This window comes from Eubalaena glacialis, chromosome 17 (assembly GCF_028564815.1).
Source record: "Eubalaena glacialis isolate mEubGla1 chromosome 17, mEubGla1.1.hap2.+ XY, whole genome shotgun sequence".
Taxonomy (NCBI): domain Eukaryota; kingdom Metazoa; phylum Chordata; class Mammalia; order Artiodactyla; family Balaenidae; genus Eubalaena; species Eubalaena glacialis.
The window spans coordinates 87,949,194-87,973,929 of NC_083732.1; the positions used below are offsets into that span (position 1 = coordinate 87,949,194).

The 24,736-nt window shown below is 63.0% G+C and overlaps 3 protein-coding genes across 4 annotated transcripts; 2 read left to right on the forward strand and 1 right to left on the reverse strand.

Annotated features, from left to right (window-relative positions):
• Window positions 1–670: 670 nt before the first annotated feature.
• On the reverse strand, window positions 671–6,968 carry JRK (Jrk helix-turn-helix protein). Its single transcript, XM_061171901.1, has 2 exons — window positions 6,932–6,968; window positions 671–3,949 (listed from the first exon to the last, which is right to left on the reverse strand). The coding sequence occupies exon 2, from the start codon at window positions 3,575–3,577 to the stop codon at window positions 1,982–1,984; it is 1,596 nt and encodes a 531-aa protein (XP_061027884.1). The 5' UTR covers window positions 3,578–3,949; window positions 6,932–6,968; the 3' UTR covers window positions 671–1,981.
• A 6,116-nt stretch (window positions 6,969–13,084) lies between these two features.
• Window positions 13,085–15,335, forward strand: PSCA (prostate stem cell antigen). The gene is made up of 3 exons (XM_061171928.1): window positions 13,085–13,133; window positions 14,195–14,302; window positions 14,578–15,335. The coding sequence occupies exons 1-3, from the start codon at window positions 13,085–13,087 to the stop codon at window positions 14,790–14,792; spliced, it is 372 nt and encodes a 123-aa protein (XP_061027911.1). The 3' UTR covers window positions 14,793–15,335.
• Window positions 15,336–20,412: 5,077 nt separating this feature from the next.
• THEM6 (thioesterase superfamily member 6) lies at window positions 20,413–23,363 on the forward strand. Of its 2 annotated transcripts, none has more exons than XM_061171911.1 (2): window positions 20,413–20,925; window positions 23,066–23,363. In XM_061171911.1, the coding sequence occupies exons 1-2, from the start codon at window positions 20,413–20,415 to the stop codon at window positions 23,177–23,179; spliced, it is 627 nt and encodes a 208-aa protein (XP_061027894.1). In that variant the 3' UTR covers window positions 23,180–23,363. The 2 variants fall into 2 exon arrangements, with proteins under 2 accessions (XP_061027894.1, XP_061027895.1); XM_061171912.1 differs by having other exon boundaries at window positions 20,413–20,766.
• The last annotated feature ends 1,373 nt before the right edge of the window (window positions 23,364–24,736 follow it).

The following is a 24,736-nucleotide window of genomic DNA, read 5'->3' on the forward strand; positions in this document are numbered from 1 at the left end:
GGCAGCTGGGCGCCGCCGGGCTCCGGTCCTCCCCGGGCACCCGCACCTCACGCCGCACCTCAGTCTGCACCCCGAGAAACCTCGCACCGCCCGGGATCTCCAGCACCGAGGCCATGAGGAGGGGCCCGTGCTGGCTCGTTAGGGGAGAGGGAAGCAGGCAGGGCTGAAGAACGCAGCACAGGGGGCGCGTCTGGTCCTGGAAGGAGGACAGACACCCTCAGCCGGTCAGTGACGAGTGCTCATTGATCGGCCACAACACAGCCAGGACGGGGGCAGGCTGTGAGGGCAGGACAAGAGTCTGGCCTGGGGTCTACAGTCTGGTGGGGACAGAGCACCCACGGGGGGCCTAGGAGAGCCGGTTCCACCCGCCCCCGTCCCCCAGCACAGTCCTGCTCCAGAACCGCTGGGCTGGGGTCAAGGGGCTGACAGCGGGGAGGGAGCTTCTCCACGTGTCCGTCCATCTCCACGCTGCCGCCCCTGACAGCGGACCCTGTTAACACCTCAAGCAGCTGCAATTCAACCGCACAGGGGACGCACAGGAGTCCCAAAGTGGCACAAAAGTACACGGTGCACAGATGTCGCCCCAAACACGTGAAGGAAATCGATGTGACAACGCAGCAGGAGGCAACCTGGCCCAAAGAATCAGCAAGGACACTCTGAGAACGATCTGTGCTTGTTTCACAATCTTCACACACGCATTTAAAGCGGGAAACGCACGGTCCACAGAGCAGTGCCAGGTCAGCCACGACTGTCACCTCACTGTTTGGAAAGATGTAAAAACACCAGAGAAACCGACTGCGAACCAAGCCCTCACCTCCCCTCGGCTCTCACGGGAACAGAGGGCTCTCGGCACGCAACAAACACAGGAATGAAAACTATGGGCCGATTCAGCTACCCACGAAGGGGATGCAACTGAAGGCAAGCAGTGAGAAGAGTACAGAAAAGCACGCCCATTTCATGTACGTTCACAGAGGGCGACCACTGCCGATAAGGGGCTCTCTGTCCTACGGCCGTGCTGACGAGCGACATGGCGGAACAGAGAGGCTGGGAATCAGCTGCAACCCAGGAAACACAGCCGCGTCATCCCGCAATCGGCCTTTACGAGACCACCAGCACAGCCAGCGTTCCACACGTGAATCACTGTGGGGCAAACAGCTGAAAAGAGGAGTTCAAATACTGCTAGACAGCTCAGCTGCATGTTTTACTGTTTTTGTTATATCGCCTAAGGCTAATTTCTGAACATCTGGTCAAAGTTTATTAATGCAGAGGCTGTAAATGTGAAATTCTGGGGAACGAGGCCTGTACGTTGGACTCGGAGCCAAGATGCTCGAAACACTGGCAGTGCCCTGTAGCCCCGCATTGGGGTGACGGGCACCCCAGCCGCCCGCTCCTGTTGGCTTTAACGGAGCAATTCTACCACATCAAGTCGGCGTGCAGCCTGCTGCATCGTGGGGTCCAAGTCTGAGAGGCAGGATGTGCTGGCAACACGGAGAAGCTCTGAGAGACTTGTGCTGCTACGTGAGCTCACGACTGAAGGGGGACACGTGGCCTGTAAAGCCACAGGCAGGGGCCACGCCGACTCTTATTCGTATTGAGTCCCGCCCTCGGTGACCTGCCCTCAGAGACCTGCCCGACCCAGGGCTGGCCCCCAGACCAGCAGACTGAGTCCCGGTGGAGGGGAGCGGTGGGCCACAGGAAGGGCCAGCCCCGTCAAGTGGCAGCGGGTACCGCCATTGGTCGGCTGAAGGCGGCTCTTCCCCACCTGGACAGAGAGACATCTCCACCCTCGGACACAGCAAGGCTCAGCCAGCGAACACGAGGCTGGCTTCCGGCCACCGGAGGCTCCGGTACGTTTCGGGTCTGGGTGGGCCCTTCAGGAAGACCCCCTGGCACCCATGTGGCAGGCCACACGGCAAAACCCCGATGGGGCGGCCGTCCTGAGGGACATGACCCCTGAGACCGCAGGTCGGGCCCCGCTGCCTCAGGCCTCACCCGCTGTGGACGAGCCGGGCAGAGGGGAGCGAGGCGGGGCGCCGCGAGGCCCAGAGTGCTCCCAGGGCGCCTCGAGCTTGACTGCGGCCCTGAGGGCCCTGCGCCGCTGTGCCTGCTGCCGCCTGCCGAACACGGAGCGCAGCGCGCGCAGCTGGCCCACCTCCTGTGCCGAGAAGCAGGGCTGCCCCTCCGCAAAGCGCACCACAGCGTCGAAGGATGCAGCCGCCTGCTCCCAGGCCGCCTCGTCACCCTCCCCGGCCTCGGCCAGCTCGGCACTCCCCGTGGCCGCGCTCCCAAGGCGGGCCGGGGCGCCTCCCCCGAGCCCGGGGATGTGCACGAAGGTCTGGTCGGGAGGCTTCGTCCTGAGGCGCTCGGGCTCCTCCTCTGAAGACGAGCCTTCGACGAGCGTGACCTCGGGCCACAGCTTCCTCCAGGCCCGGCTGAAGACGCCGCCCGGCACCGCGTTCCAGGCGCAGGCCACGTCGAGCACGGCGTCATGCACGCTGCAGCGGGGGGTGAAGGCCTGCAGCGTGCTGCGAGGGGTGACGAAGTTCCTCATGAAATCCCTCCGAATGCCCTGGTCCATGGGCTGGATCAGGGAGGTGACGCTGGCGGGCAGGAAGATGGTGAAAATGTTCTCCGAAACCAACTCGGCCTCCCGCGGGTGGGCCCGGGAGCCGTCCAGCAGGAGGATGGCCTTGCTGTCTTCGGGCAGAGCCACGGCTCGGAAGTGCTCCTTCACCGCGGGCACAAAGATGTGATGGAACCAGTCAGTAAAAATCTCCTTGTCCACCCACGCGTTACCTTGGGCCTTGTACGCGACAGGCAGGTGCTGGATGTGCTGGATGCCCTGGACCGCCTTGGGGCCGCCGCATTTCCCGACCACCAAGGGTTTGATCCTGTGGGAGCCCGTGGCATTGGCGCACATGAGGACGGTCAGCCTGTCCTTGTTCTGCTTGGGGCCGGGCACCGCCCCGCCCTCCAGGCTGGGACTGGGCGCGCTGCGCCAGAAGAGGCCGGTCTCATCGGCGTTGTACACCTGCTCGGGGGACAGGCCGTGCTCGGCGGTTAAGCTCCGGAAGAAGCCGCAGAACTGCTCTGCAGCCTGGTGGTCGGCCACCTGTCTCTCGCTGGCCGCGTCCAGCTTCTTGATGCCGTGTCGGGCCTTAAAGCGCCAGAGCCAGCCGCCAGAGAACACGCAGGGCTCTGTCAGCTGCATCTGCTCGTACAGGTCCTTGGCCTTTTCGATGAGCATGGGGCCCGAGACGGGCACGCCCTCGGCGCGCTTCACCAGGAACCACTCGTGCAGCACGCGGTCCAGGTGCTCGAGCTTGGGCGCGTGCAGCGTGCGCCGGTGCGCCAGGGCCTTGTCCGAGTCGGAGCTGGCGAGGAAGCGGAGCAGCTGGGCCTTGTGGGCCCTGATGTCGTACAGGGTGGACATGCCCACGTTGTACTCCTGCATCAGCGCCCTCCTGCTCTCCCCCTTCTCCAGGCGCCGGCAGACGTCCATCTTCTCCTTCAGGGTCAGCACCACCCTCTTGCGCTTCCCCCCCGGGCCCCTCCCGGCAGCCGCCTTGCAGGCCATGAGCAGGGGGCTCGTCCCGCCGGCAGCGGTCGCGCCTGAGCCAGTACTGGAGGCCTTTCCACCCCTCCCTCCCCTCCCGCCACCCTCGCCCACCCGTGTCCTGCTGATGCTGACGCTGATGCGGGGCCACCGCGAGCCAAGGCCCCTTCTCGGCTCCGGCAGCTTCCCGGCCCTCTCTGCGGGGGGGACCAGCGTCAGCCGCCCTAGGCTTCCACGGCTGGCACCTCCAGCCTTCTCTGCAGGGACGGTGGCAGCTTCTCCCCTCAAACACGGACCGGAGGGTAAAGGGGCCCCGGGAGCTGGTTTCCGGCAAATCGAGGTTTCACCGTCTGAGCCGTGGGTGCCTCTCTCACGCACATGGTGCTTTAGCAGCTGGAAAGCAGAAGGGGGAAGAAAGAAAAACGTTACGAAGGCACGCTCCTCGGCCACCGTAGGCACATCGTTACTTTCGACGTGCTGGGGAGTGGCAGGGGGAGGTGTCATGGAGGTGATGAACACGCGAGCTGGCCGGCAGGTGGCGCAGGGAAGAGGCCTGCCTGGCGCGCTGGGCACACTGGCTCTTCTCAGCTTCCACAAGTGACCTCGGAGTCACTCGCTACAGCTCCAAATTAAAAGTGGCTCTCTTGGAAGCCACCTGGCCTCCCAGGAAAAACGCCAAGGGCGATGCCACTGAACGAAGCAAGGAAGCCATAGGCGCTGGGCGACCTGAGAGCCACGTCCCACCTCCAGAACCAACCTTCCCTCTGTAGCTGCTCACGGCCCACCTGATCTATCCACCTTCACAAAGCCCTTGTTCCCTCAAGGGCGGCCGAGGCAGGGGATGGAGGTGCTGCTGGGGGGGGGGCAGGGATTCCTCTAGACTTCCGGGGCTGAGGAGCCTGCAAACCTCTTCTGAAACAAGGTCCCCTCAAACCCTCTCTTTGACAGCAGGCCCCAAACTGCTTCTAGAAAACCAGGCCTTGGTAGGCCTCGGGCTCCTCCCAGAGCTGGGAGGGGCTGCCAGTCTCTCAGCTACTGGTCCCCACAGCGACACGCTCAGACGCCAAGGACACCTCTGGATGCAGTCACACGTGAGCGTGCAAACAACACTCACACGCACCCTCCCTCCATTACACACACACGGGACACTGGAAAGCGCCAGGCCAGGGCGGGCTTCCTGAATACTTGTTGATCGAGAACAGTCTATGAATAAATGACTAATTCATGCTGGAAACAAAAATATGAGAACTGTCTTCTGGCCCCGCTGGGAGCAGGGTGGTCTTCCTGCATCAGTTATGTATCCTTGGAAGTAGTAAACTTCGTGTTTAAGTTGTCATACACGTCTTTGGTTAAAGCTAGTACGAGAACATAAAGGAAAGTGACTTATATAAACCCCACAGCTCTGGTCTAACTTGTCTTTCATCATCATCACATCTTTCATCCTGATAAAGATCTGGGTCATTACGGTCCCTTCCAGCTGGTCATGTCCATCCCTTTATGACAATTTCCCCAAACGCCCCCCACCCCTCCCTGCTCCGTGGAGCAGACACGTAGGACTTAGCAGACGGTCCTGGCTGACCTGGGCAGCCTGTGAGAATCACAGCCCTGTCACATGCCACCTGGTAAAACGCTAACTTCCTCCAGCCCCTGAGGAGTGAAGAGCTGTAATCCCCACACTGACCAGCCCTGGCCGCTCTGCTCGGGCCGTGTGGCGTGTCTGCCACGAGTCCTGTCTTCTCCCTCCCGGCCAGCTGTGTCCCCTGGCTCCCCTCTCACCCGGGAGGGACTGCCAGTCACTGAGGCAGCACCACAGGCAGCTGACGGCATCCGTCGCCAGGTCCCAGCGCGGAAAGGCAGCAACTCCCATCTCACCTCCCTCCCAAACCCTCACACTCGGCTCTGTCCGACTTCACGCCACGGGTGAGGCCACAGGACTACTCACGTGTGGGACATAAAAAGGTAGCCCCCTGAGACCACAGCTCAACAGAAATGAAGTTTATTCAGATGTAGCAAGAGTCCCAAAGACAAATCCTAGGCACGTCAACAGCCAGCCCAAGGTACGTCCTTTCACCCTTCTGAGTCAGTCTCCTGGTCTGCAAAGTGCGGGTGCTGGGCCTGCTGGGACCTATTTTCATCCTATTGGGTTGGCTAAAAAGTTTGTTCAGGCTTTTCCATAAGATGCTACGGAAAATCCCGAACGACCTTTTCGGCCAACGCAATATTTACTGGGTGACAGTGTGATTGTGCACTGCTTGGCCCTGTGGAGAGCAGAGAGAACTAAAGGCCACAATCCATCCTTAAGGAAACATTTAATATAAAACCACCGTAAAAACCAGGAGGCAACAGGGGACCCCCGGTCACTTGCGAGGGACTGATTCTAAGCACAAAAGGAAGGAGGAAGGGCCAGACGTGGCACCGGGAGGAGGCTCAGCGCCAGACACGGGCTCACTGTGGACGCTTCCTCACGTCTGAGCCTGATACAAGGGAGATGGAAACACCGGTCCCGCTGGAGAGACAAAAACTTCCTTTAAAAGTGAAATTCAGATATTACTTCTGAAACAATTTCTTAAGCCAAAAGGAGACAACACGGCCAAAAAATTAAGACGGTTTGCAGCCTTGCCACTGATACCCTCTTGGGCCATAGGGGACGGTAGGAGGGGGCAGAGTTGGGGCAGGAGAGAGAAGAGTGGGGCACCACCTGCATTCTGCCCCTTCCTGCAGGCGGGGAGATGCTCGTCCTTAGAGGAGAGCCTGAGGAATTTAGGAGGAGGATGTGAGAAACCACGTTTCCTCGGCAGTAGCCAGTAGTTTGCAAGGGTGTGTGTGGGGAGCGGGGCGACTATCAGGAAAAATACTCCAGACACAAGTGTTCCGGCCCGAGGAAGGGCTGGATTAAGTCTTGAGGGGCAAGAGGGACTGGGGAGGGGTCCTGGGTCAGGGGCGGACATGGGGGTGCGCACCCTGCAGAGAGGGGAGGCGGGCAGTTAGTTACCCACGCAGACCCCTCCTTCGTGGGCGCAGGTGCGGGGCCGTGGGCAGCCCGAAGCAGGGGGGCGGCTCGGGTTAGGGGAGAGGCTTGTTTTGATAGCGTCTCTAACGCCGGGGACCACGTTTGGGGCAGAAAGGCAGAAACCAAAAAAAAAAAAAGTAGCCAGGTCTCAGGCCGGCTCCTTCCTGGCGAAGGGACCTCGGGGGCTGGTCCTTCCTCGGGGGGAAGCCCCGGCCAGGCTCGGGGGGAAGCCCCGGCCAAGCTCGGAGGGAGGCTGCGGAGAGACCAGCTCGGTTTCGGGGGCCCGGGGGAGGCTCCGCAACAGCAGCTCGGCACCGGGCCCCAGCGACCCGCCCGGCGCCCCCGCAGGCCTGGACCCCACTCACCTGCAGACCCCGAGCCGCCACCGCCGGCCGGAAGCGCCCCGCCCCCCGCCGGTCCGCGCCGCTCCGCCTTCCCCCAGCCACTTCCGGGACGCTCTAGGCGGCCCGGGGGACTCGGCGTTTCTGTGGCTCCGCGGGTGGCGGCGGGCGCGCGGTGACCGTAGGCTCGGGTACGGAGATGGGTGCATCTCTGGGCCGAAAAGGCGGGGGCCCTTGTCCTGGGCAGGGGTGGCAGCAGGGCAGGGTGGGCCCGGCGCCCCCGGCCGGGAGGCCTCGGGTGGGGACGTTCCTGATGGAGGAAGGCAGTGCTTGAGCCCCTCCCTTTGCGAAGTCCACCGGCCAACGCTGTTTTCCTCCTCCCTGGCCTCATCCACCCCTAATTTAGATGATTTGGATGATGAGATTTGAAACTTCTGAGCTGGGGAGACTTGGATGAGATTCAGACTTGAGTTGATGCTGTAATGAGTTGAGATTTGGGGGACCTTCGGATGGGGTGAATGTACTTTGCATGAGGGGCAGAGGACGTCCAAGCTCGAATCCCCAGAACCTGTGACTGGGTCACCTCACATGGCATCAGGGACTTTGCAGATGCAATTGAGTTACGATTTTTGAGATGGGAGATTATCCCGATTATGAGGATGGGCCCGGTGTCATCTCAGGGTCCTCATAAGAGGGAGGAAGGAGGCACAGAGCTGGAGAAGGATGTGAGGATGCAGGCAGAGGGAGAAAAGGAGATGTGACAGCAGACGCAGGATGGAGTGTGCGCCTAGAAGATGGAGGAAGGGGCCACTAGCCAAGGAATGCAGGGCCTGCAGGAGCCGGAAAAGAGCCTGCAGAAGGAACCAGCTCTGTGGACACCTTGATTTTTAGCTCTGTAAGGCTCGTGTCAGACTTCTGACCTCCAGAACTGTAAGATGATAAATGTGTGTTGTTTTAAGCCCAGTTTTTGGTCATCTGTTGCAGCAGCAACAGGGAACTAGGATAGATTTTCATAGTTCGCTCCATCTGCGTTCACCTTCTTCCCTTGGCTCCCAGGACGCGACCACCGCTGGCCCTCCTTCCTCACCCTCCCCTGCTGATTCTCAACGGGCCAGCTTCACCCCTCGGCTCTCTCCTCTCTGTCCACGCCCCCTCCTGGGATCTCCTCCAGTCTCGTGCTGTGCCTACCAGCAAAGGCAGGCAGCTGCCAAATTTATGCCTCCTGCCAGGACCCCACCTGCAAACTCTAGCCACCTGTGCCCTACCCAGCGTCCCGACGTACGTAGCCTTCTAACCCTCGAGCCGGCATTTCTACACCTGGGCTCGCACCCCTCCCCCGGCCGGGCTCCAGCTTCACACCACCTACCGCAGTGAGTGGCAGCTCCACGTCTCCATCGCTCCAGCCAAAAACACGGAGTCGTCCCTGACTCTCTGTCCCCCCACCCCCACGCTCTGCCCTCCACATCCAGGCAGCGTCTGGCCTCTGCTCACTCCCCCCAGGCCGCCCTGAACCCGCTGTTGCCTCCCCTAGCCCTGGCTTCTACCCTTGCCCCCGGCGGACTGGAGAGCCCTTAGCCAGCGGGGTCTCCGGGGATGGTGAGGTTGACCCCAGGAAGGCCGGCTTCATCCCCGCATGGCACTCTGCTGCCACCTTGTGGGCACCGGATCTCTTGCGCCCCCCAGAACCTGCTGGGGCCGATGCTCCCACCATCACGCTGGGAGCCTTGGGCCTCGTCTCCAGAACTGAGTCCACTCTGGCAGAGAGGAAGGGGTCGGGAAGAGACAAGGAGAAGGAAGACCATCCCCTGGTGTCACATGAAGCCTGGCATGGAGGGCCCCCTCCCCCAAGTATCCCCCCAATGCACAGGGTCAGGCCCCCGACCAGGCCAGACTGTCCACAGCCCAAACGCCTTGGAGAGGGTCTGGCTGAGCGGACGCCCCCTCCCCGCCCCCTCCCGTGGCATCCCACGTGCCCCGGAAAGGTCCTCCTGGGCCACCAGGCCTGGCAAGGTCCTGCTCTCACTGTCTTCCAAGCCCACGGGGCTCCTGAGTGCTGTGGTCCCTCTGCCCATGGCCCTTGGCCTGGCACCCAGCCCAGGTTCCAGACCCTCGGGTGGAGAGATGTCCGGTCCCCACAGAGCCAGGGTGAGGGTTTCTCACAGCAGAGGGGACTTTACTTGGGGGCAAGGGGTGTGGCCGGAGCTCCTGGCTCCCCGACTTCACCTGGGGAGGGAGGAGTGGACAGGAGAAGGGGGGCCGGCTAGGGGCTCAGTCCTGAGAGGCACCGAGGCCCTGAGGACTTGGGAACACATAGGAGGGGCACCTCTGCGACCAGGGCTCTCTGGGGACAGAGACCCCTGAGCCCAGGACAGACGGTGTGGGGCTGGCACACCGATCAGGTGGACGGGGTCTCAGTGCCCCGCACGCACACTCAGCTGTGGGACGCACATTTACACACGCCCTCCACGTGCACTGTTCACCCAGGAACACACCCTCACACATGCATTCTACACGGTCGCTCCCACATAGAGTTTTCACAGACAGAGACACCTCACAGAGTCGGAGCTTGCAAGACACGGCTTTAATTTTGAGAACCTATAATGGGGAGCCCGGCGCCGTGGACGCTTTCCCCAATCTGTCAGGGATCTGGCAGTGCACCAATTACCCTCCTGGTGATACATGCACTTTTCTAAAGGAAAATGTCTACAAATCTGGAAGAGAATTCAGTTGCGGTTTTGCAGTAATACCCCATCTTTATTTTTTAAATTAATTCTGCATAAAATAATGCATTCATCCAAAACTGATGTCCATTAAAGTGTGGAGCCATGTGGCAGCCCCAGGAGGCGGCAGTGGTCTGTTGGCAAGGAACCCCTGTGAGGTGGGTCTGCCCCACACAGCCTGCCTCCCCACCAGTGCCCAGCCCCACCACCAGTCCTAGCAGCCCCGGCTTAACACTGGCAGGATCAGGGAAGTCCCTGAGCTATGTGAACAGGCAGGATCTCCAGGGAACCCAACCGGTTTGGGCCCATGGGCGGGCAGGCGGAGGGCCAAGAGAACAGGAAAATCTGGAGTCCCAGGAGGTGGCTGCAGAGCGGAGGAAAGGAGGGGGCTAAGGGCGAGTCACATGGAAGCCACCCCTCGACCCCATTCACTGTACAGAGGGACTGCGGGGAGCCACGCCCCTACAGGCCTTCCCGGGAAGGTGGATCCCACCAAAGGATCCAGGCTCAATTCAGGCTCCCTGCGTGCCCAGCGCATGAGTGACGGGATGGGGCTCAGCATGGGACCAGGGTCGGGGCTTAGACTTTGATCCCAGTGAGAGCTCAGTTTGGGGCCCAGGTCAGAGCTCAAACTGTGATTAGGAGTGGAGTTTAATAACTGTCCACAGGGCATCACAGCCGTGGTCTTCTATATTTGAGTCATGTCCATTAGGTCATCTATCTCGGTCAGCTTGGGCTGCCATAACAAAATACCAGAGTCTGGGTGACATGAACAAGAGAATTTGTTTCTCTCTCAGTTCTGGAGCCCGGCAGTCTGAGATCAGGGTTCCTGGGTGGGCAGGTTCTGGTGGGGACTCTCTTCCTGGTTTGCAGGTGGCTCCCTTGCACTGTATCCTCACGTGGCAGAGAGAGAGCTGGTGCCACATCTTCTCAGGTCACCGAATCCCATCGTGAGGGCCCCAACCTCATGACCTCATCCGACCCTGAGGCCCCCTCTCTGAAAACCATCAGGTTGGGGGTTAGGGCTTCAACATATGAATTAGGGGAGGACACAGTTCAGCCTATAGCACTGTGCCCTTGGCCCTCAAAATTCATGTCCTTCTCACTTGCACGGTGCATTCCCGTCATCCCAATAAGCCCAGGAGTCTTAACTCATTACAGGGTCCACACTAACCCCTAAAGCCCAAAGTCTCCTCCAGACCCTCTCTACATCAGACATGGCCGAGTCCAGGTATGATTCATCCTGGCAAATTCCTCTCTGGCTGTGAATCTGTGCAACCAGACAAATTACGTGCCTCCAAAATACAGCCGTGGGACAGGCCAAGGACAGAGATTCCCACCGCAAAGGGAAAAATCGGAAGGGAGAGTGGCGGGTCCCAACCCCAGCAAAGCAGCGTCATTGCCGGGGCTCCGGGCGGTCCTGCCTGACGGCAGCCGAGGACCCTGCGGTGCTGTGCTGTGCACGGCAGGGTGTGGAGTAGCATTCTCGGCCTGCACCCCTGGACGCCAGGAGCACCCCCATTAGGGCAACTGAAAATGTCTTCAGGCCCCGCCAAACGTCCCCTGGGCCACGGAGACGCCCCCATCTGAGAACCACTGCCTTACAGTAACCACTTCATATCAAATCACATCAACGAACACACAGGCAACTGTCAATATTTGAAGAATGAGTGCTCCAGGCTGGTGCTAGGTGCTGGGTGCCTTGAACACAAAACAGATAAGAAAGGCCCCAGCCCAGGGCACCGCAGCTCCCCGTGAACTGGGGTGGGGGCGGGGCGCAGACGGGCAGCCCCACAAGGGAACAGTGAAGGCACAAACATTTTACTTCCCACGTGAGGCAGCTGAGCTGAGGGGGCGGGGGGGGGGGGCGGGGGGGGCGTGTTCAGAGAGAAAGTACCAGGCGGGCAGCGTGGGCAAGGAAGGTGCGCCGGTGCAGGGGCCACGCTCACCTCTGTGTGACCTTGAGCAAGTTCCTCCCTCTCTGGGCCCCAGGCTCCAAGAGACAGAGCCCGGCCTGGGGGGAGCCGGGGGGCTGGGGTCGGGGTAGACCCCAGGAGTGCTGTGAATCCCGGGAGGGCTGGGTCTCAGGGCACCCCTGCTCCCGGGTGTCCCCCCACTGCGGGGCAGTCACCTGCTCCGCGGCCTTCCCTACAGCCCAGGGAGCCCCTTCCCCTGGTGCCCCTGCTCCTGGCAACGTCCTTTCCACCCCTGACGTGCCCTGGGTCCTTTTCTGGGGGGTAAATCAAGGAGGGGAGTGAGATATGCTCCACGAGGCCATCCACAGGGCCAGGAAGATCTGAGGAAATGAAAGGCCCTCTCCCCCTGTGGGAGGAGCTCCTCGCCCCCAGACACACCCTGGGGCCAGCAGGCGGTGGGTGCAGCCTGTGCCTGCCACCACCTGGCTGACACTCCAAGGGGTCCCAGGGAGACTGGGCACAAAGGGAGGGTCAGGTTGAGAGGGCCACAGGGACCACTCATGGCCCCCAGGGCAACAGCAGCCGGGAGCCACTGGCCCTCCTGGTGCAGAGGAATGAGGGGAAGGGCCAGTCCCAGAGGCTGGCTGGAGCCGCTGTGATGGGAGAAGGCTGGTGACATGGATGCAGCTGCTGCCATGGTGGCCCAGGCGTCAGGTGTGGCAGAACAGGTGGCCTGACTGCTGAACCTCTCACCCTCAGGTCTTGGCCAGTGGAAGCCTTTATAGGATCCTTATGGGACCCAGGACACAAACAGGGTGGAGAGGGGGCCTGGGTCTGGATGGAGAATGTCTGGCCCAGTGCCAAGCTCTTGTCACCTCCTCGTCCCGCAGAGGCCGCTGACACAGAATTTCCCGGACTCCCCTGCAGCTAAAGTGCCACGGTGTGGTGGGGTATTGAGTAAGGTCATGAGGGTGACGCCCGCAGCTCCGGCCCGTACGCTGTGCTCCACACCCTTGCGCCCTGGCAGCCTCCCCAGAAGGTCCCCACCAGGCCCCCTCTCTGCAGCCCACATTTCCTTCCTGCTGATTGTCTGTGCCGTCTGATCAAGGCCTGTCACCCCAGTGGGACTCAGCCACAGGGGTCAGCATGGCTCCCGCACAGAGCACAGTGGGGCCGAGGGAGGGGCCCTCAACCTGGGCTCAAAGACGGAAGGAGTGAGTGAATCTGGGGAATGCGGTCTCCTTTCTCTGGCCTCGCCGCCCCTCTGAGGTGGTGGAGAAGCGGTCTGGGGCCTCGTCCTGGGGTGGCTGAGACATGGCCCCTGACCAGGGCAGGCTCTGCCTTCCCGAAGCAGAAAGAAGGCCAAAGGGAGCAGGAGGGTGCAGCCGGGCGGGGGCTGGAGATTGGGACCTACCCCGCCCTGGAGCCCTGCGGCCAGGAAGCTACTGGTGTTGACCGTGGGCGGCCACCCCCCCACCCCAGCCAGCAGAGCCATATAAAGCCGCCCAAGGTCTGCTCCCCGCTGCCCGCCCGCCACCAAGATGGCTGTCCTCCTTGCCCTGCTAGCCGCTGTCTTGGCCCTGCGGCCAGGTGAGACCGCAGGAGGCCAAGGGGTGGGGGTGGGGGGGAGCAGGGCCCGGGGGCAGGGGGGATGATCGAGGAAGGCCAGAGGGGCAGAGAGGAAGGGGGAGGCAGGCTGGGCGGAAGGACACGAGGCAGAGGCGGGGAGAAGGGGCTTTGACCCCACCCAGGTCCCCCTGGGGCAGCTCTTGGTGCAGCCAGGATACCGGGTCATCTCCTAGCTGTCCCCCAAGGCGGAAGCAGGCGGGTCAGTGAGGGGATCTCTCTTCTAGCGCCGTGGGGCCGGCCTGGCTGCTGGACGGGTGACAGACCGAGGGATGCGCAGAGAGCCTGCGGGGTGGGCGGGGGGCACAGGGGCAAAGAGCCTCAAGTGAAGAAGGGCCACAGAGGGACAGAGGGAAGAGTGACTGGGTCCTTCTCCCCAGGCCCAGCCCCGGCTTCCGATGGGGGCAGCAGGGGTAGGCTGTGGGCCTGCACTGCTCCAGGACTCTCCCGGCCCAGGGTCCCCGAGTGATCAGTAAAGCTCTCAGAGCCTCAGCTCCCTCTTCTGGAAAGCAGGGATCATGGTGGTGCCCGAGAACACACGGGTCGGCCGGTGTGTGCGGTGCCCGAGCACAGGCCACCCGCGGGGAACCTGTTGGCACTGAGGTGACGACGTGGATCCCAGCTTCATCATCGTTTTACCCAGAGGAGACCTGATCGTCACGACAGCTGGGGCCACTGCCCCCAGGGACAGAGCAGGGCCGGGCCAGGGGCGCACCTACGGGCTCACAGCTCCAGCCCGGGGGGAGGGGGATGCTGAGAGGGAGTGTGAAGGGTCCTGTGCATCCTGCCCCCACCTGCCTAGTGTGCGTCCCTCTCAGGAGCATGGGCATCGTAACAGGGCCTGGCAAGCAGGGGGTGGGCGTGGCGCCCTCCCTGTGAGGGGCCCCCGGTTTGTGGCTCTTGTGCACCAGACAATGCTCCCTACTCTGTGTGACCGCTGAGAAAACGAGGTTCCCCCCATCCCCCCACAGCGTGGGAGGGCAGGCTGGGCAGCCTCTGAGCTCCACCCCACCCCCACCTTGCAGGCACCGCCCTGCAGTGTTACTCCTGCAAGGCCAAGGTCAGCAACGAGGACTGCCAGCACGTGCAGAACTGCAGCCGCTCTGAGACCCAATGCCGGACCGAGCTCATCCGTAAGTGGCCCTGCTGTCCCCGCAGGACTCCCTGTGCCCCTGCCCTGCCCCCTGCACCATCCCCTAGAAGCCCTGCACCTTCCCTCCACTGGCAGGGATTCAAAGGGCCTGGGATTAGGCATCTGCGCTGAACTGTCCATCCTTCTGTCCACCTGTCCCCCTGCCCACTTGTTCTCCTGTCCACACATAAATATTGATGCTCAGCTTCCCATCTGTATTTGGTGGGTGAGTATCCAGGGCCCGGCCCTCGCCCAGTGGTCCCCGTGCCTCCCCAGGTGCTGTTGATCTCCTGACCCTCATCAGCAAGGGCTGCAGCTCGCACTGCGTGGAGGACTCAGAGAACTACTACGTGGGCAAGAAAAACGTCACATGCTGCTCTACTGACCTGTGCAACGCCAGCGGGGCCCCCGCCCTGCAGCCGGCCATTGTCACCCTGACGCCACTCACCGTTCTTGGCATGCTGCTGTTCTGGGGCCCCGGGCAGCTGTAGGATCCAGGAGGATCCTGTTGTGTCCCATGCTGGGCAGTGGTGCCCAGGGGCCAGGGGGGCACTCCTCACACACACCTGGTCCAGTCACGGCCCCTTCTGAACCCTAACTCAGGTCGGGCGATGCCCCTCTGCCCTTTCCAGCCCTCCCTGGCTCCCTCCAGGACTCATGCCCAGCTCCCACCGCCCGGCAGGCTGCACTCTGTGATGTGGAACAGCGTGCAGATGGCCCATCAGACCCCTTCCCAATATTCCGACCCACCCCTTAACCTTCACTCAGGCACCTCTTCCTCCAGGAAGCCTTCCCTGCCTGCCCCCTCCACGAGCTGAGCCAGGTCCTGCCTGTGGTGTCCCCCGCACCCAGCATGAAGCAGGCTCTCAGGAGGGCCCCAAAAAGGCTGAGAGGAAACATTCCGAGTAGAATTAGGGTCAGGGGTGTGAGGTCCTGGGAGCCCCAAGAGATGAAGCTTGGAGGGGGGACTAGCTCCCCATGTTCATGGGGGTCCTGGGGCAGCAACCCCAGCACACAGTAGGCCCTTAATAAAGGTCCATGGGCTTGGTTGCAGTGAGTCTGTCCTTGCATGCCCGCAGGCTGAGGTCAAGGTTGGGGTCCAGGGCTGTGAAGGGTTGCCACCTGGGGCCACGTCTGTGGCTGTGGCCGTGCCCTTGGCTCCAGCCAGGGCAGGAGCAAATGTCTGACTGCTGGAAGGGAGGACATCGCTGCAAGGCCGCGTCCCTGGGGCCTCCCGGCTCTTGCTGTGTGGCCTCGCACATGTTGCTCAACCTCTCTGAGCCTCAGATGCTCACTGGGACCCATCTCTGCTGTGAGGACTGACCCAGAGACTCCAAGGCATGGAGACATTTCTGGGTGACAGGGGCTGCTGCTGCATGAGGCCGCCAGACCCCTGCCCTGTCCTCCCCCTTCAGCTTGAGGACAGCCCCTCTGTCTGTTTCTTCAATTTCTTATTTTGTTTGTTGTAAGGGCTTCACACCCAGAGCAAAAAATTCAAACTGTACAAGAGGGTCTCCAGTGCTGAGCCAGTTCCCCACCCCCGAGCGCGGGCCCCTCCCCTCTCTAGGATGCTCCCATCGCACGCTTGGGGCTCCTTCCGGGGTAACTAACTGTGAGGCCTGGGGGAGCCCCATGGGACACGGCCCCTGCCTGGCCTTTTTCATACCTGGGAAAGTCCTTCTGAAAACCCAGCTGGCCCCTGCCCTCGGGCGCCAGGGCTCAGGAGGGCCGGGGCCTGGGTGAGACCTGCCTGCACAGGACGGTGCTTCCAGCCCATACCGGGCGCTGGGTGGTGGATGAGGCAGGATTAGAACCCGGGTCCTGGAGGGACCCTCCAGGTTGGCACAGCAGCAGGTGGGGTGGGGTCACGCTCACCAGAGTCCAGGCCAGGGCACAGGGAGCCCCAGGCAGCCCAGTGTTCCGGGTGGTGACGTCGGGAGGGCAGAGGACCAGAGGTCTCCACACTCAGAGCCCACGGCAACCCACACCTTAGCGCCTCCCTGTGGAGGGGTGCTCCGCCCTGGGGCCGAGGCTCATGGAGGTGAGGTGCCCTGGGCCCCAGTGGTTTGAATTCTTTGCATCAACATGAGAGGAGAGAGACGGCAGGTGGGAGGCCTGACCGCGCTCCCCATGCCCTGTAACCCGGGGCCTCCCCTCGCCTCCTGAGCCCTCCCTGAGGTCACGCAGCCTTGAGCCTCCAGAACAGGGACAGGGCCCGGGAGGCCCAGGAGCCTGCTCTGCTCCCGACCCAGCACCTCGGGGCAGAGGTCTCCCCCTCCTGCAGGATGGAGGGCTGACGGGGGCTCTGCCTCTCCAAGGGTGAGGACAGCACGGGGGCCACCTGCAGGGGCAGCCCAGGGTCCCTCAGCCGGCCCAACGCAGGCTCTGGACTGGGATCCCCACCGCTCCACCCCACACCATTTCATCGTCAGAAACTATGGGAAAGCAAGAAAGAGCAAGTGCAGAACCCTCTCCCCAAGCCCTAGGATGGTATCCGGCCCCATTTTCACCCTCATGGTGATGCTTCTTGTGCAAGAATAAGGAGCATCCTGTGAGTTTACACACCTGGTCACACTCTCTTCAGGAAACAGCTTTTTTTTTTGTAAACCTCTATCTCTCCTTGGTAAGGACTAGACACCCCGTGGTGGTTGAGGTGATCCTCCGGACAGACCGACGTGTTTTTGTTTTTAAGATGCCATTTGCTGAGCATCTTCCGTGGGAGAGATACTGTCCTGGTCTGTCTGCATCTATAGTAATAGGTGACGACAAGAGCAGACACGGCGTAGCGCTCACCACGGGCCGGGCACTCCTCTGCCGCCTCCCATGCAGTCATTCATTCATTCCTCCCCCCTTGGGGGCAGGGCTGTGCAGAGGAGGAACCCGAGGCAGAGAGAGGTGAAGCAACTTGCCCAAGATCATACAGTACTCCCACGGGGCCCTTCCTGAGTCAGGAGAGACGCAGAGTTCTTGCCCAAGCGCCCACAGCTGCAGGGCGCAGAGCTGGGACCCCATCCATCCACCCCACAAAAGCTGTGGGGTGTTGGGGCAGCCCTCAGGTGAGCAGTTCGCCTGTGCCCAGTGCTTGGACCACCACCGTGGCCCGCTGCCTGAACGTCAGCACGCGCCCTGCGGGCCCAGGCCTGCCTCACCAGGGACGCTGGCTCGGGACTCGCCCTGGGCAGACAGCACCCAGAAAAGAACCCCAGCACAGGAGTAATCGAGTCGGTCTCCCCCAGGCCTGCGATAGAGCTACCCTCTGTTAGGGAGACCGCCCCCTTTTTACGGAACTGAGTTTCAGGTCCACGATGGGCCGGCCCCCCAGCTCGCACTGCGGACAAACAGGTCTGCGCCCTCGCGACCCTGGTTCTGTCCCGCCCGCAGGCTACCCCTTCGTGGCACTGTGGTGGTGACCAAGGCGAGCCCTCGAACGCGGACGGGCTGGGCCAAAAGGGCCTGCAGAGCTGCTGCCGCCAGGATCCGTGCCCCGCGCGGGGCGCTGCTGGGGCCCGGGCGCGGCTCTTGGGGCGGGGCGGGGCGGAGCTTGGGCGGGGCCGGGGCGGAGCCGAGGTGGGGTCCCGGTCCAGGGAGGGGCTGCCCGCCGCGTTCCGGCCACTCGCACTGCTGCTCCTGGTTTGCCGGGCGGCATCCTGAGCCCTTGCTCCTCTTGGTTCTGGAGCCTCGAATCCAAGCAGGCAGCCTCTAGAACTTAGGCTGCGGGCCTGCCTCTGGCGGTGACGCCCGGTGCTACCCAGACACGAGAGTCCTTGAGGAACCAAGGGTACCCAGAAGTACCCCTCCGCTGCTCCTCCACCCTGCTTGATACTCCAAGCCAGGGCCGAGGGAAGGGATCGAGGTTCCGCGCCCAGGACTCCTTCCAGCCTCCCAATAAACTGCCAGTGACCCATCACAACATGCCTGCGTCCATTGTGTGGGACTGAAGCGGCCCGATGGTGGGGGGAGCGGGGGCGGAGAAGGCGCTGGTCCTTACAGCATTCACGTTTTGAGCGCCCTCGGTGCACCGGGCATCCCGCTGGCCCTGGGATTTGGCAATCAACGAGACAGACCAGGCCCTGGCCTCCTGGCCTCAAAGTCCAGCAGGGCGAGAGCCCCCCCCTGCCTACGGATCATATCTGTGAGTAAAAGTGGAGTGAGACCAGGGCTCTGAGGATTTAGCCCAGTCCGGGATTCAGGAAAGGGGCAGATGGGGCAGGGAGGGTCCCCTGGCAGAGACAACAGCATGTGCAGTGTGTGTGTGTGTGTGTGTGTGTGTGTGTGTGTGTGTGTGGTGTTGGGTGGCCTCCTGGATAGCAGAAGCTCAGAAGGAAGCCAGGTGGCCGGGGCGGTGGGGGCAGCACAGGCTGTGAGGAAGTTGGGGGCAGGGGTCTCATAAGCTCCCGGCTGGATTCTCATTCACCAAACTTCACTGACATCTCCAGAACCAGGTCTCTAGCTTCGGGGCCCTCTCCTGGGGGGACGGGACAAGGTGGGTGACAAGGAGGCTGTGTTCTCAGAGGAGCAGCCAAGGGGGGCTCCAAGGACATGTCATTCTTCTATTTGCCCTGAGAAGCTAGCTCACCCCCGGACAGACAGCTCAGAGCCAAGCCAGGGCAGGGAGAGCATTACCCGGACACACGTGAGCAATGTGCGGGAAGGGCCTTCTTACCGCCAGGGCTTCCTAGGGCAGCTGGGCCTGCCCTGATAGGAAACGAGTTCCCTGTCCCTGGGAGTATCCAAGCAGATCCAGGGACCCAGGAAAACCCAGACCCCACTCTGCCCAGCTGCTGGCCCCAGAAGCAAAGCCAGAAAAGCAAAAAACTCAGCCTCTGCCCTGACAGTGAATGTGGCATGGGAGGCCGCCCAGCCCCAGCGTGGACTGTGGAACGGGGCTACCCCAGGATCTCCTTCTTCAGGGGCTTTCAAGAACCCCTCAACCCGAGCCCAGACTGGGTGTGGACTGGATGAAAGCCCAGTTGCCTCAGTCCAGCTGCTGCCAGATGCGTTCTCAGAGCCTCGGGACCTCAGCAATCACTCCTTAAACCCACCCATCCCGGGACCCCAGTACTGACCTAAGGAGGCGGCCTCCGGGGTCACTGGCAAACGCCGTCGTTGGAGAGGCCTGGAGGCCGGCCGGGCCTTCTCTGGGCCTTCCCTCCCGGCCTCGCAGAAAAGAGGGACAGGACACCTACTGTGCGTGGCAACCCGCCAGGCCAGGCGTCCCAAGTGCCTAAGGCAAGGCCTTTGAATCGATTGCTGAGTCATTTACATTTACTGACTCCTCCCTCTCCATCCGGGACGTTATTTGCTCCCGCTTCAAAAAGTGCAAAGGGTGGGAATGCTTGGAAATGAGGTTGCGGTTATCAGGACCTTTGGGGAGGAAGTGGTGAATGTGGGGGGAGGGTTAATGAGGTTACAGGCTGAGACTGAAAAGGTGTATTGGAGCCAGACTGAGATACTCCCTGAACCCGCCGCATATGGGGCTGTCGCCCTGCGAAAGTGGGGAGCCAGCCCCTGGTGGTTCTGGAGTAGAGGAGGGTCGGTTTCCAGCAGCCTCCAAGCAGCGCCGCTAGGGACCGGCCTATGTCCATGTGTCCTGCCAAATTCCACAGCCTAGGCCGGAGAAGTGCTGGAGACTTTGACCCTCCCAGATCAGAGGCGGAATCTCCGGGGTCACTCCAAGTCTTCAAGAGCCAGGGAAAGGCGCGAGGGGCTCGCGCTCCCAGAGGGCGGGCAACGCTGGGGGAGACCCGGAACGGTCCCGCGCCTGCAGCGCGGGGCGTGACCGCCAGATGCCGCTGTGGTGCTCGGCGCGCCGCCCTGTGCCCCGCCCACTCCGGGGAAAGCAAAAGCGGCGCGGGCGGCGGGGGTAGGACGGACCACTGAGAGCGGGGAGGGGGGGCCCGGGGCGGGGGGCGGGGCTCCGCGCAGGCCTCCGGGGAGTCTACCCCCTCAGTCAGCCTCGCGAGATGGTTCGCTCCGGCCGCGCTGCGCTCAACGGTTCCCAGGCTGGCCGGCAGAGCTGGGGTATCAGGGCTGTACCGCCGTGCGCCCTGTCGGTACCAGCGCCGAGGGCTCCGCAGCTCCCCTGCGCCCGCCGCTGCCGCCGCCGCCGCGATGCTGGGGCTGCTCATGGCGGTGCTGGCCCTGGCGCTCGCCTACTTCGCGCTGCTGGACGGCTGGTACCTGGTGCGCGTGCCGTGCGCTGTACTGCGCGCGCGCCTGCTGCAGCCCCGCGTCCGTGACCTGCTGGCTGAGCAGAGCTACGCGGGCCGCGTGCTGCCCTCGGACTTGGACCTGCTGCTGCACATGAACAACGCGCGCTACCTGCGCGAGGCCGACGTGGCGCGCGCCGCGCACCTGGCCCGCTGCGGCGTGCTCGGGGCTCTGCGCGCGCTCGGGGCGCGCGCCGTGCTGGCCGCTTCGTGCGCGCGCTACCGCCGCTCGCTGCGTCTGCTCGAGCCGTTCGAGGTGCGCACCCGCCTGCTGGGCTGGGACGACCGCGCCTTCTACCTGGAGGCGCGCTTCATCAGCCTGCGCGACGGTTTCGTGTGCGCGCTGCTGCGCTCCCGCCAGCACGTGCTGGGCACCTCGCCGGAGCGCGTCGTGCAGCACCTGTGCAAGCGCAGGGTAAGCGTCCCCCGCCCCGAGCGCACTCCTCCCGCTGGACCCTGAGGACTCCTGGTCCCTGCCCCCCGCCCCTGGAGAAGGCCTGCCGCCTACCCCTTTTGGGGTGCCCCTGTCCGGCCGAGTACCGCTCCAGCCCTTTTCTTTGGACCCAGGGCCTTCTTCACTGATGCCATTCTTCTTGGGACCTCTCAGGGTCATCAACTCTCTGTAGTCGGACTCAGCATGCTCCCCTCCTGCCATCCCTTATCAACCCCTCAAGGCTCCCTGCCCCACGATACGCCTTTTCCAGAACAGGGAAGGCCAGACCAGGCGTCTCCCAAAGAGTCTAAGTGTGGCTTGGAGTGCGGAGCCGGCCTCACTGGTCCTTGGTTCTGAATGTAGCATGAAAGCCGGGTGGGGGTGGGGTGGGGAGATGGGGGCTGGGGCGTTAGTGAGAGGAGGTTGCTGGGAGTTCTCAAGGACCTGAGACCCCCTTCACCCAGCTTAGACCTGAGGGGCTGGGTCACCATCACCTGGGTTAGGGGTGAGCCCTGAGCCCTATAGAGCTGCAAGCCCTTCTGCCTTTTCCAGTTGGAGAAAAGAAGGCTGCAGCACCTGCCTGGGGCTCAAGGCCCCTCCCCAGGGCCTGCTCCTCCCAGCACAGCCTGCTGCTGCAGCATGGCACCGGGGCCCTGGGGATGCTGCTGCGGTGCTGGTTGCCAGGGCAGGCTCCTGCTGCAGGCACGTTCCTAAAAACATGCTTGGAGCCTCCATGCCAAAGCCAGGGCCCGCTGGGCCCCTGGGTGCCCTCGGGCAGGGTGCTGCCCTCTCTGGCCCTTGACAGGAGCAGAGGAGGGACACAGCCACACGTTAATCACGAGAGGCTAGCCTTTCCTTTATATCGGAGGTGGGGAAACTGAGGCTCAGAGGGGCAATGCGAACTGCTTGAGGCTGCACAGTGGGCCACAGGCCCAGTCCCCTGGTTTTCTGTCTCTTTGAGTCAGGGACGCCCCCAAAGGGCCTGGAGCCCTCCCACCCCACACCCACAGAGGTGCTCTGTATGTCCCTTCATGAGTCAGGAGGCTGGGAGGGGATGGCCATCGAGGCTTTAAATTGATGGGCTGAGAGCTGCAAGCAAAAGGCGGAGGAGAGGGAGCCAGGGCCACTTTCCTGCAGGGGAGGGTGGTCAGGCATGGGTTGATGGATGAGATCCACATGAGAGGCGAGGGGGCCCATACCATGGCATGGCGAGGACACTCGGCCACAGATGGCCAGGAGTCACCCGGCCTGAGCCCCTGGGTCGGGAGGGTCCCGGGCGCAGTCTTGGGTTTAGTGTGGGACAGGCTGAGCCCAGTGCCCAGAGATCTGCATGCTGAAAGGCTGGTGTGGGGCAGCACGGCCTTGCAGGGAGAGCTGGGCTACAGCCAAGTCTGGATCTGGTGATTCCAGCTGGGCTGGGAGGAGGATGCTTCCAAGAGCCAGGCCCAGCTCTGCCCAGACTTACCCTGTGACCCGGCTCTGAGCACCTCTGCCCAGCCTCCCTGATGCCCTGAGGTGGGTGCGCATTTCCCCTCATCCCTGAGAGTCCCGCAAGTCCTCGGACCCCTCCAGCCTGGCCCAGCCCCTTGCCCCATCACAAAATGGTGGCCGAGTTTGCAGGGAGGCGGCTGGCGTGGCTGAGCAGGAGGGCGCAGGAACGCGCTGCTGAGGCCCCGAGCTGACCTGGGAGGTGGCGTCTGGCTCCTGTTGGCGCGCTGAGAGAGAGGGCCTCAGGCAGGGCCCTGTCCTGGGCTCTCCCGGCAGAGCCGCTCCGACGCCGCTTCTGCCCCTGCATCCCCTGCCCTGCCTCTGGCCGCTCGGGGTCTCCCGTCTCCTGTCACCCCCTCCAACCAGCTGGCCTCAGAGGTTTTTGCCCCTCAGTTGTGACCCAGTGGGGGAGACAGGCCTGATAAGGGGCGTGGTGTCCTGAGAGCTAGGATGGGGAGGAGCCAGCACTGCAGGGCCTGGGAGGGTGTCAGGGAGGGGGCTGGGGCTGGGGAACGGTGTGAGCCGAGGTCCAGAGGTGTGAAGACCGCAACCTGGCTGTCCCCCCCCACCGGCCCTGCTGGTCCCCACGGCAGCGGGTGGCCCGTGGGAGTCTCACCCTCGTCTTCCCCTGCAGGTGGAGCCCCCTGAGCTGCCGGCCGACCTGCAGCACTGGATCGCCTACAATGAGGCCAGCAGCCAGCTGCTCCGGGCCGAGAGCGGGCTCGGCGATGTTGTAAAGGACCAGTGAGCACCACAGCCTACCCGCCCTGCCCAGCAGCCTTGACCTGGGGGCAGTGGCCCACCCTTCCCCGCCTGCCAGGAGGCAGAGAGCGCAGAATGGCAGAATGGGCTGGCCGGGCGGGGCTCTCTCTGAGCTGGAGTGGCCTTGCGACCGGCCCAGCCCCCTTCACACGCTCAAGGCCCTCCCCCGCCCCCATTATCGATGCCCCTCTACGCCCCATCCCACGCGGAGCACGGGATGCGGGTGACACAGGCACCCAGACCAGCTCTGCGCTCAGGATGATGACAGTGGGCAAACTGGGAGGCCCAGGGCCCTTGGCATGCAGGCAGCGGGGTTTGGGGGTGGCCCACCCAGCAGGTGCAGCCCCGTGTCCATGTGTCGCGTTGGGGGAGAGTGCCTGGAGCAGGGGTCTGGCTAGAGTTGCCCTGAGCACCGGAGCTTGGAGTCCGAGCTGCCGTGGGGGTGAGGCCCAAGCAGTCCTGGAGGCGGGGCTGGGGCTGGCCGGGGCCGGGGCCTGGGGGCCTGATTCGGGTGCAGCAAGGAGCTGGGAAGGATCAGAGCAGCATTTCAAGGCAGATCCCTCTGGCTGCAAGTGAGGGAAGGGGAGGCCCAGGGCAGAGTCTGGCAGACTAGGGCCCAGGCAGACTGACCCAAGGGCACTCAGGAGGGAGGCCTGGCCACCAGGCTCCCGGGATGGGGGCAGGTCCTGCAGCAGAGGCTTGTGGCCCTGGAGAGTGTGCTGGGGCCAGTGCAGGTCAGATGGCACAGGGGCTCCAGTGGAGGTGGTGAACTGTCGTAGCTGGGGGTGTCCTAGTTGGGGCCTGCTGCTAAGGAGGGATTGGGGAGTGGGATTCTGCCTGGGTGCCCTCACCCATCTGCACCCTTCAGTGCCCATAGGACTGTGCTGTGTGACGCTGGGGGGGGTCCTGCCCTCTCTGGGCCTACAGCACCTCAGTTGTCTGCCCTCCTGCTGGGGCTGTCCCTACCTGACATTCTGCCCCGCTGTTGACTTTTTTCCTTCCTGCGCAGAGAGCTGCTTCCCTCAGTGGGCTGAGGCTGGAGAGGGTCTTCTTGGTTTTGCTTGAGTGGCTCTGTCCTGGCAGCTACTCTTGGGGCTCCCTGATGGCGTCACCGGCCGAGGGCTCCCACTCCTGCCCAGTCTCCCGCCTTGCAGCTGGAGAAAGGGAGGCCTGGAGAGAAGCAGGCACTGGCCCGGAGCCTCCAGGAGCGCTGAGGGCGAAGCAGGTGGGCCTTGTCCCTGGCTGGCTGGGGACAGAGGTCAGGGCTCTGGGTGTGGGATTGCTGCTTTCCCGTGTGGGGGGCTGCCCAGGGCAGGGTGCCTGCTCACCTGTGCCCCTGCAGCTGCCCCCTCCGGCCACGGGGCAGGCCAGAGCAGCTGGGGCCCAGGACTGCCCCCTTGCCACCCAGCCCACGACCCCGCTGCCAGCTGGAGCCAGGAGCACAGCCGCACCCCTCATCCCTCCCCTGTTCCCACAGTGTCATCTGCCTCACAGCCACCGTGGGAACACTGCAGTATTTCTGTTTTATTTAAAGAAAGCCCAA

Excerpts from the sequence above, each read along its gene's own strand:
- JRK (XM_061171901.1), bottom strand. The coding sequence starts at position 3,577 with ATGGCCTGCAAGGCGGCTGCCGGGAGGGGCCCGGGGGGGAAGCGCAAG.
- PSCA (XM_061171928.1), top strand. The coding sequence starts at position 13,085 with ATGGCTGTCCTCCTTGCCCTGCTAGCCGCTGTCTTGGCCCTGCGGCCA. Across the intron at positions 13,134-14,194 it reads TGTCTTGGCCCTGCGGCCAG|GCACCGCCCTGCAGTGTTAC; the intron begins GTGAGACCGCAG and ends CCCACCTTGCAG. Across the intron at positions 14,303-14,577 it reads ATGCCGGACCGAGCTCATCC|GTGCTGTTGATCTCCTGACC; the intron begins GTAAGTGGCCCT and ends GTGCCTCCCCAG.
- THEM6 (XM_061171911.1), top strand. The coding sequence starts at position 20,413 with ATGCTGGGGCTGCTCATGGCGGTGCTGGCCCTGGCGCTCGCCTACTTC. Across the intron at positions 20,926-23,065 it reads AGCACCTGTGCAAGCGCAGG|GTGGAGCCCCCTGAGCTGCC; the intron begins GTAAGCGTCCCC and ends CTTCCCCTGCAG.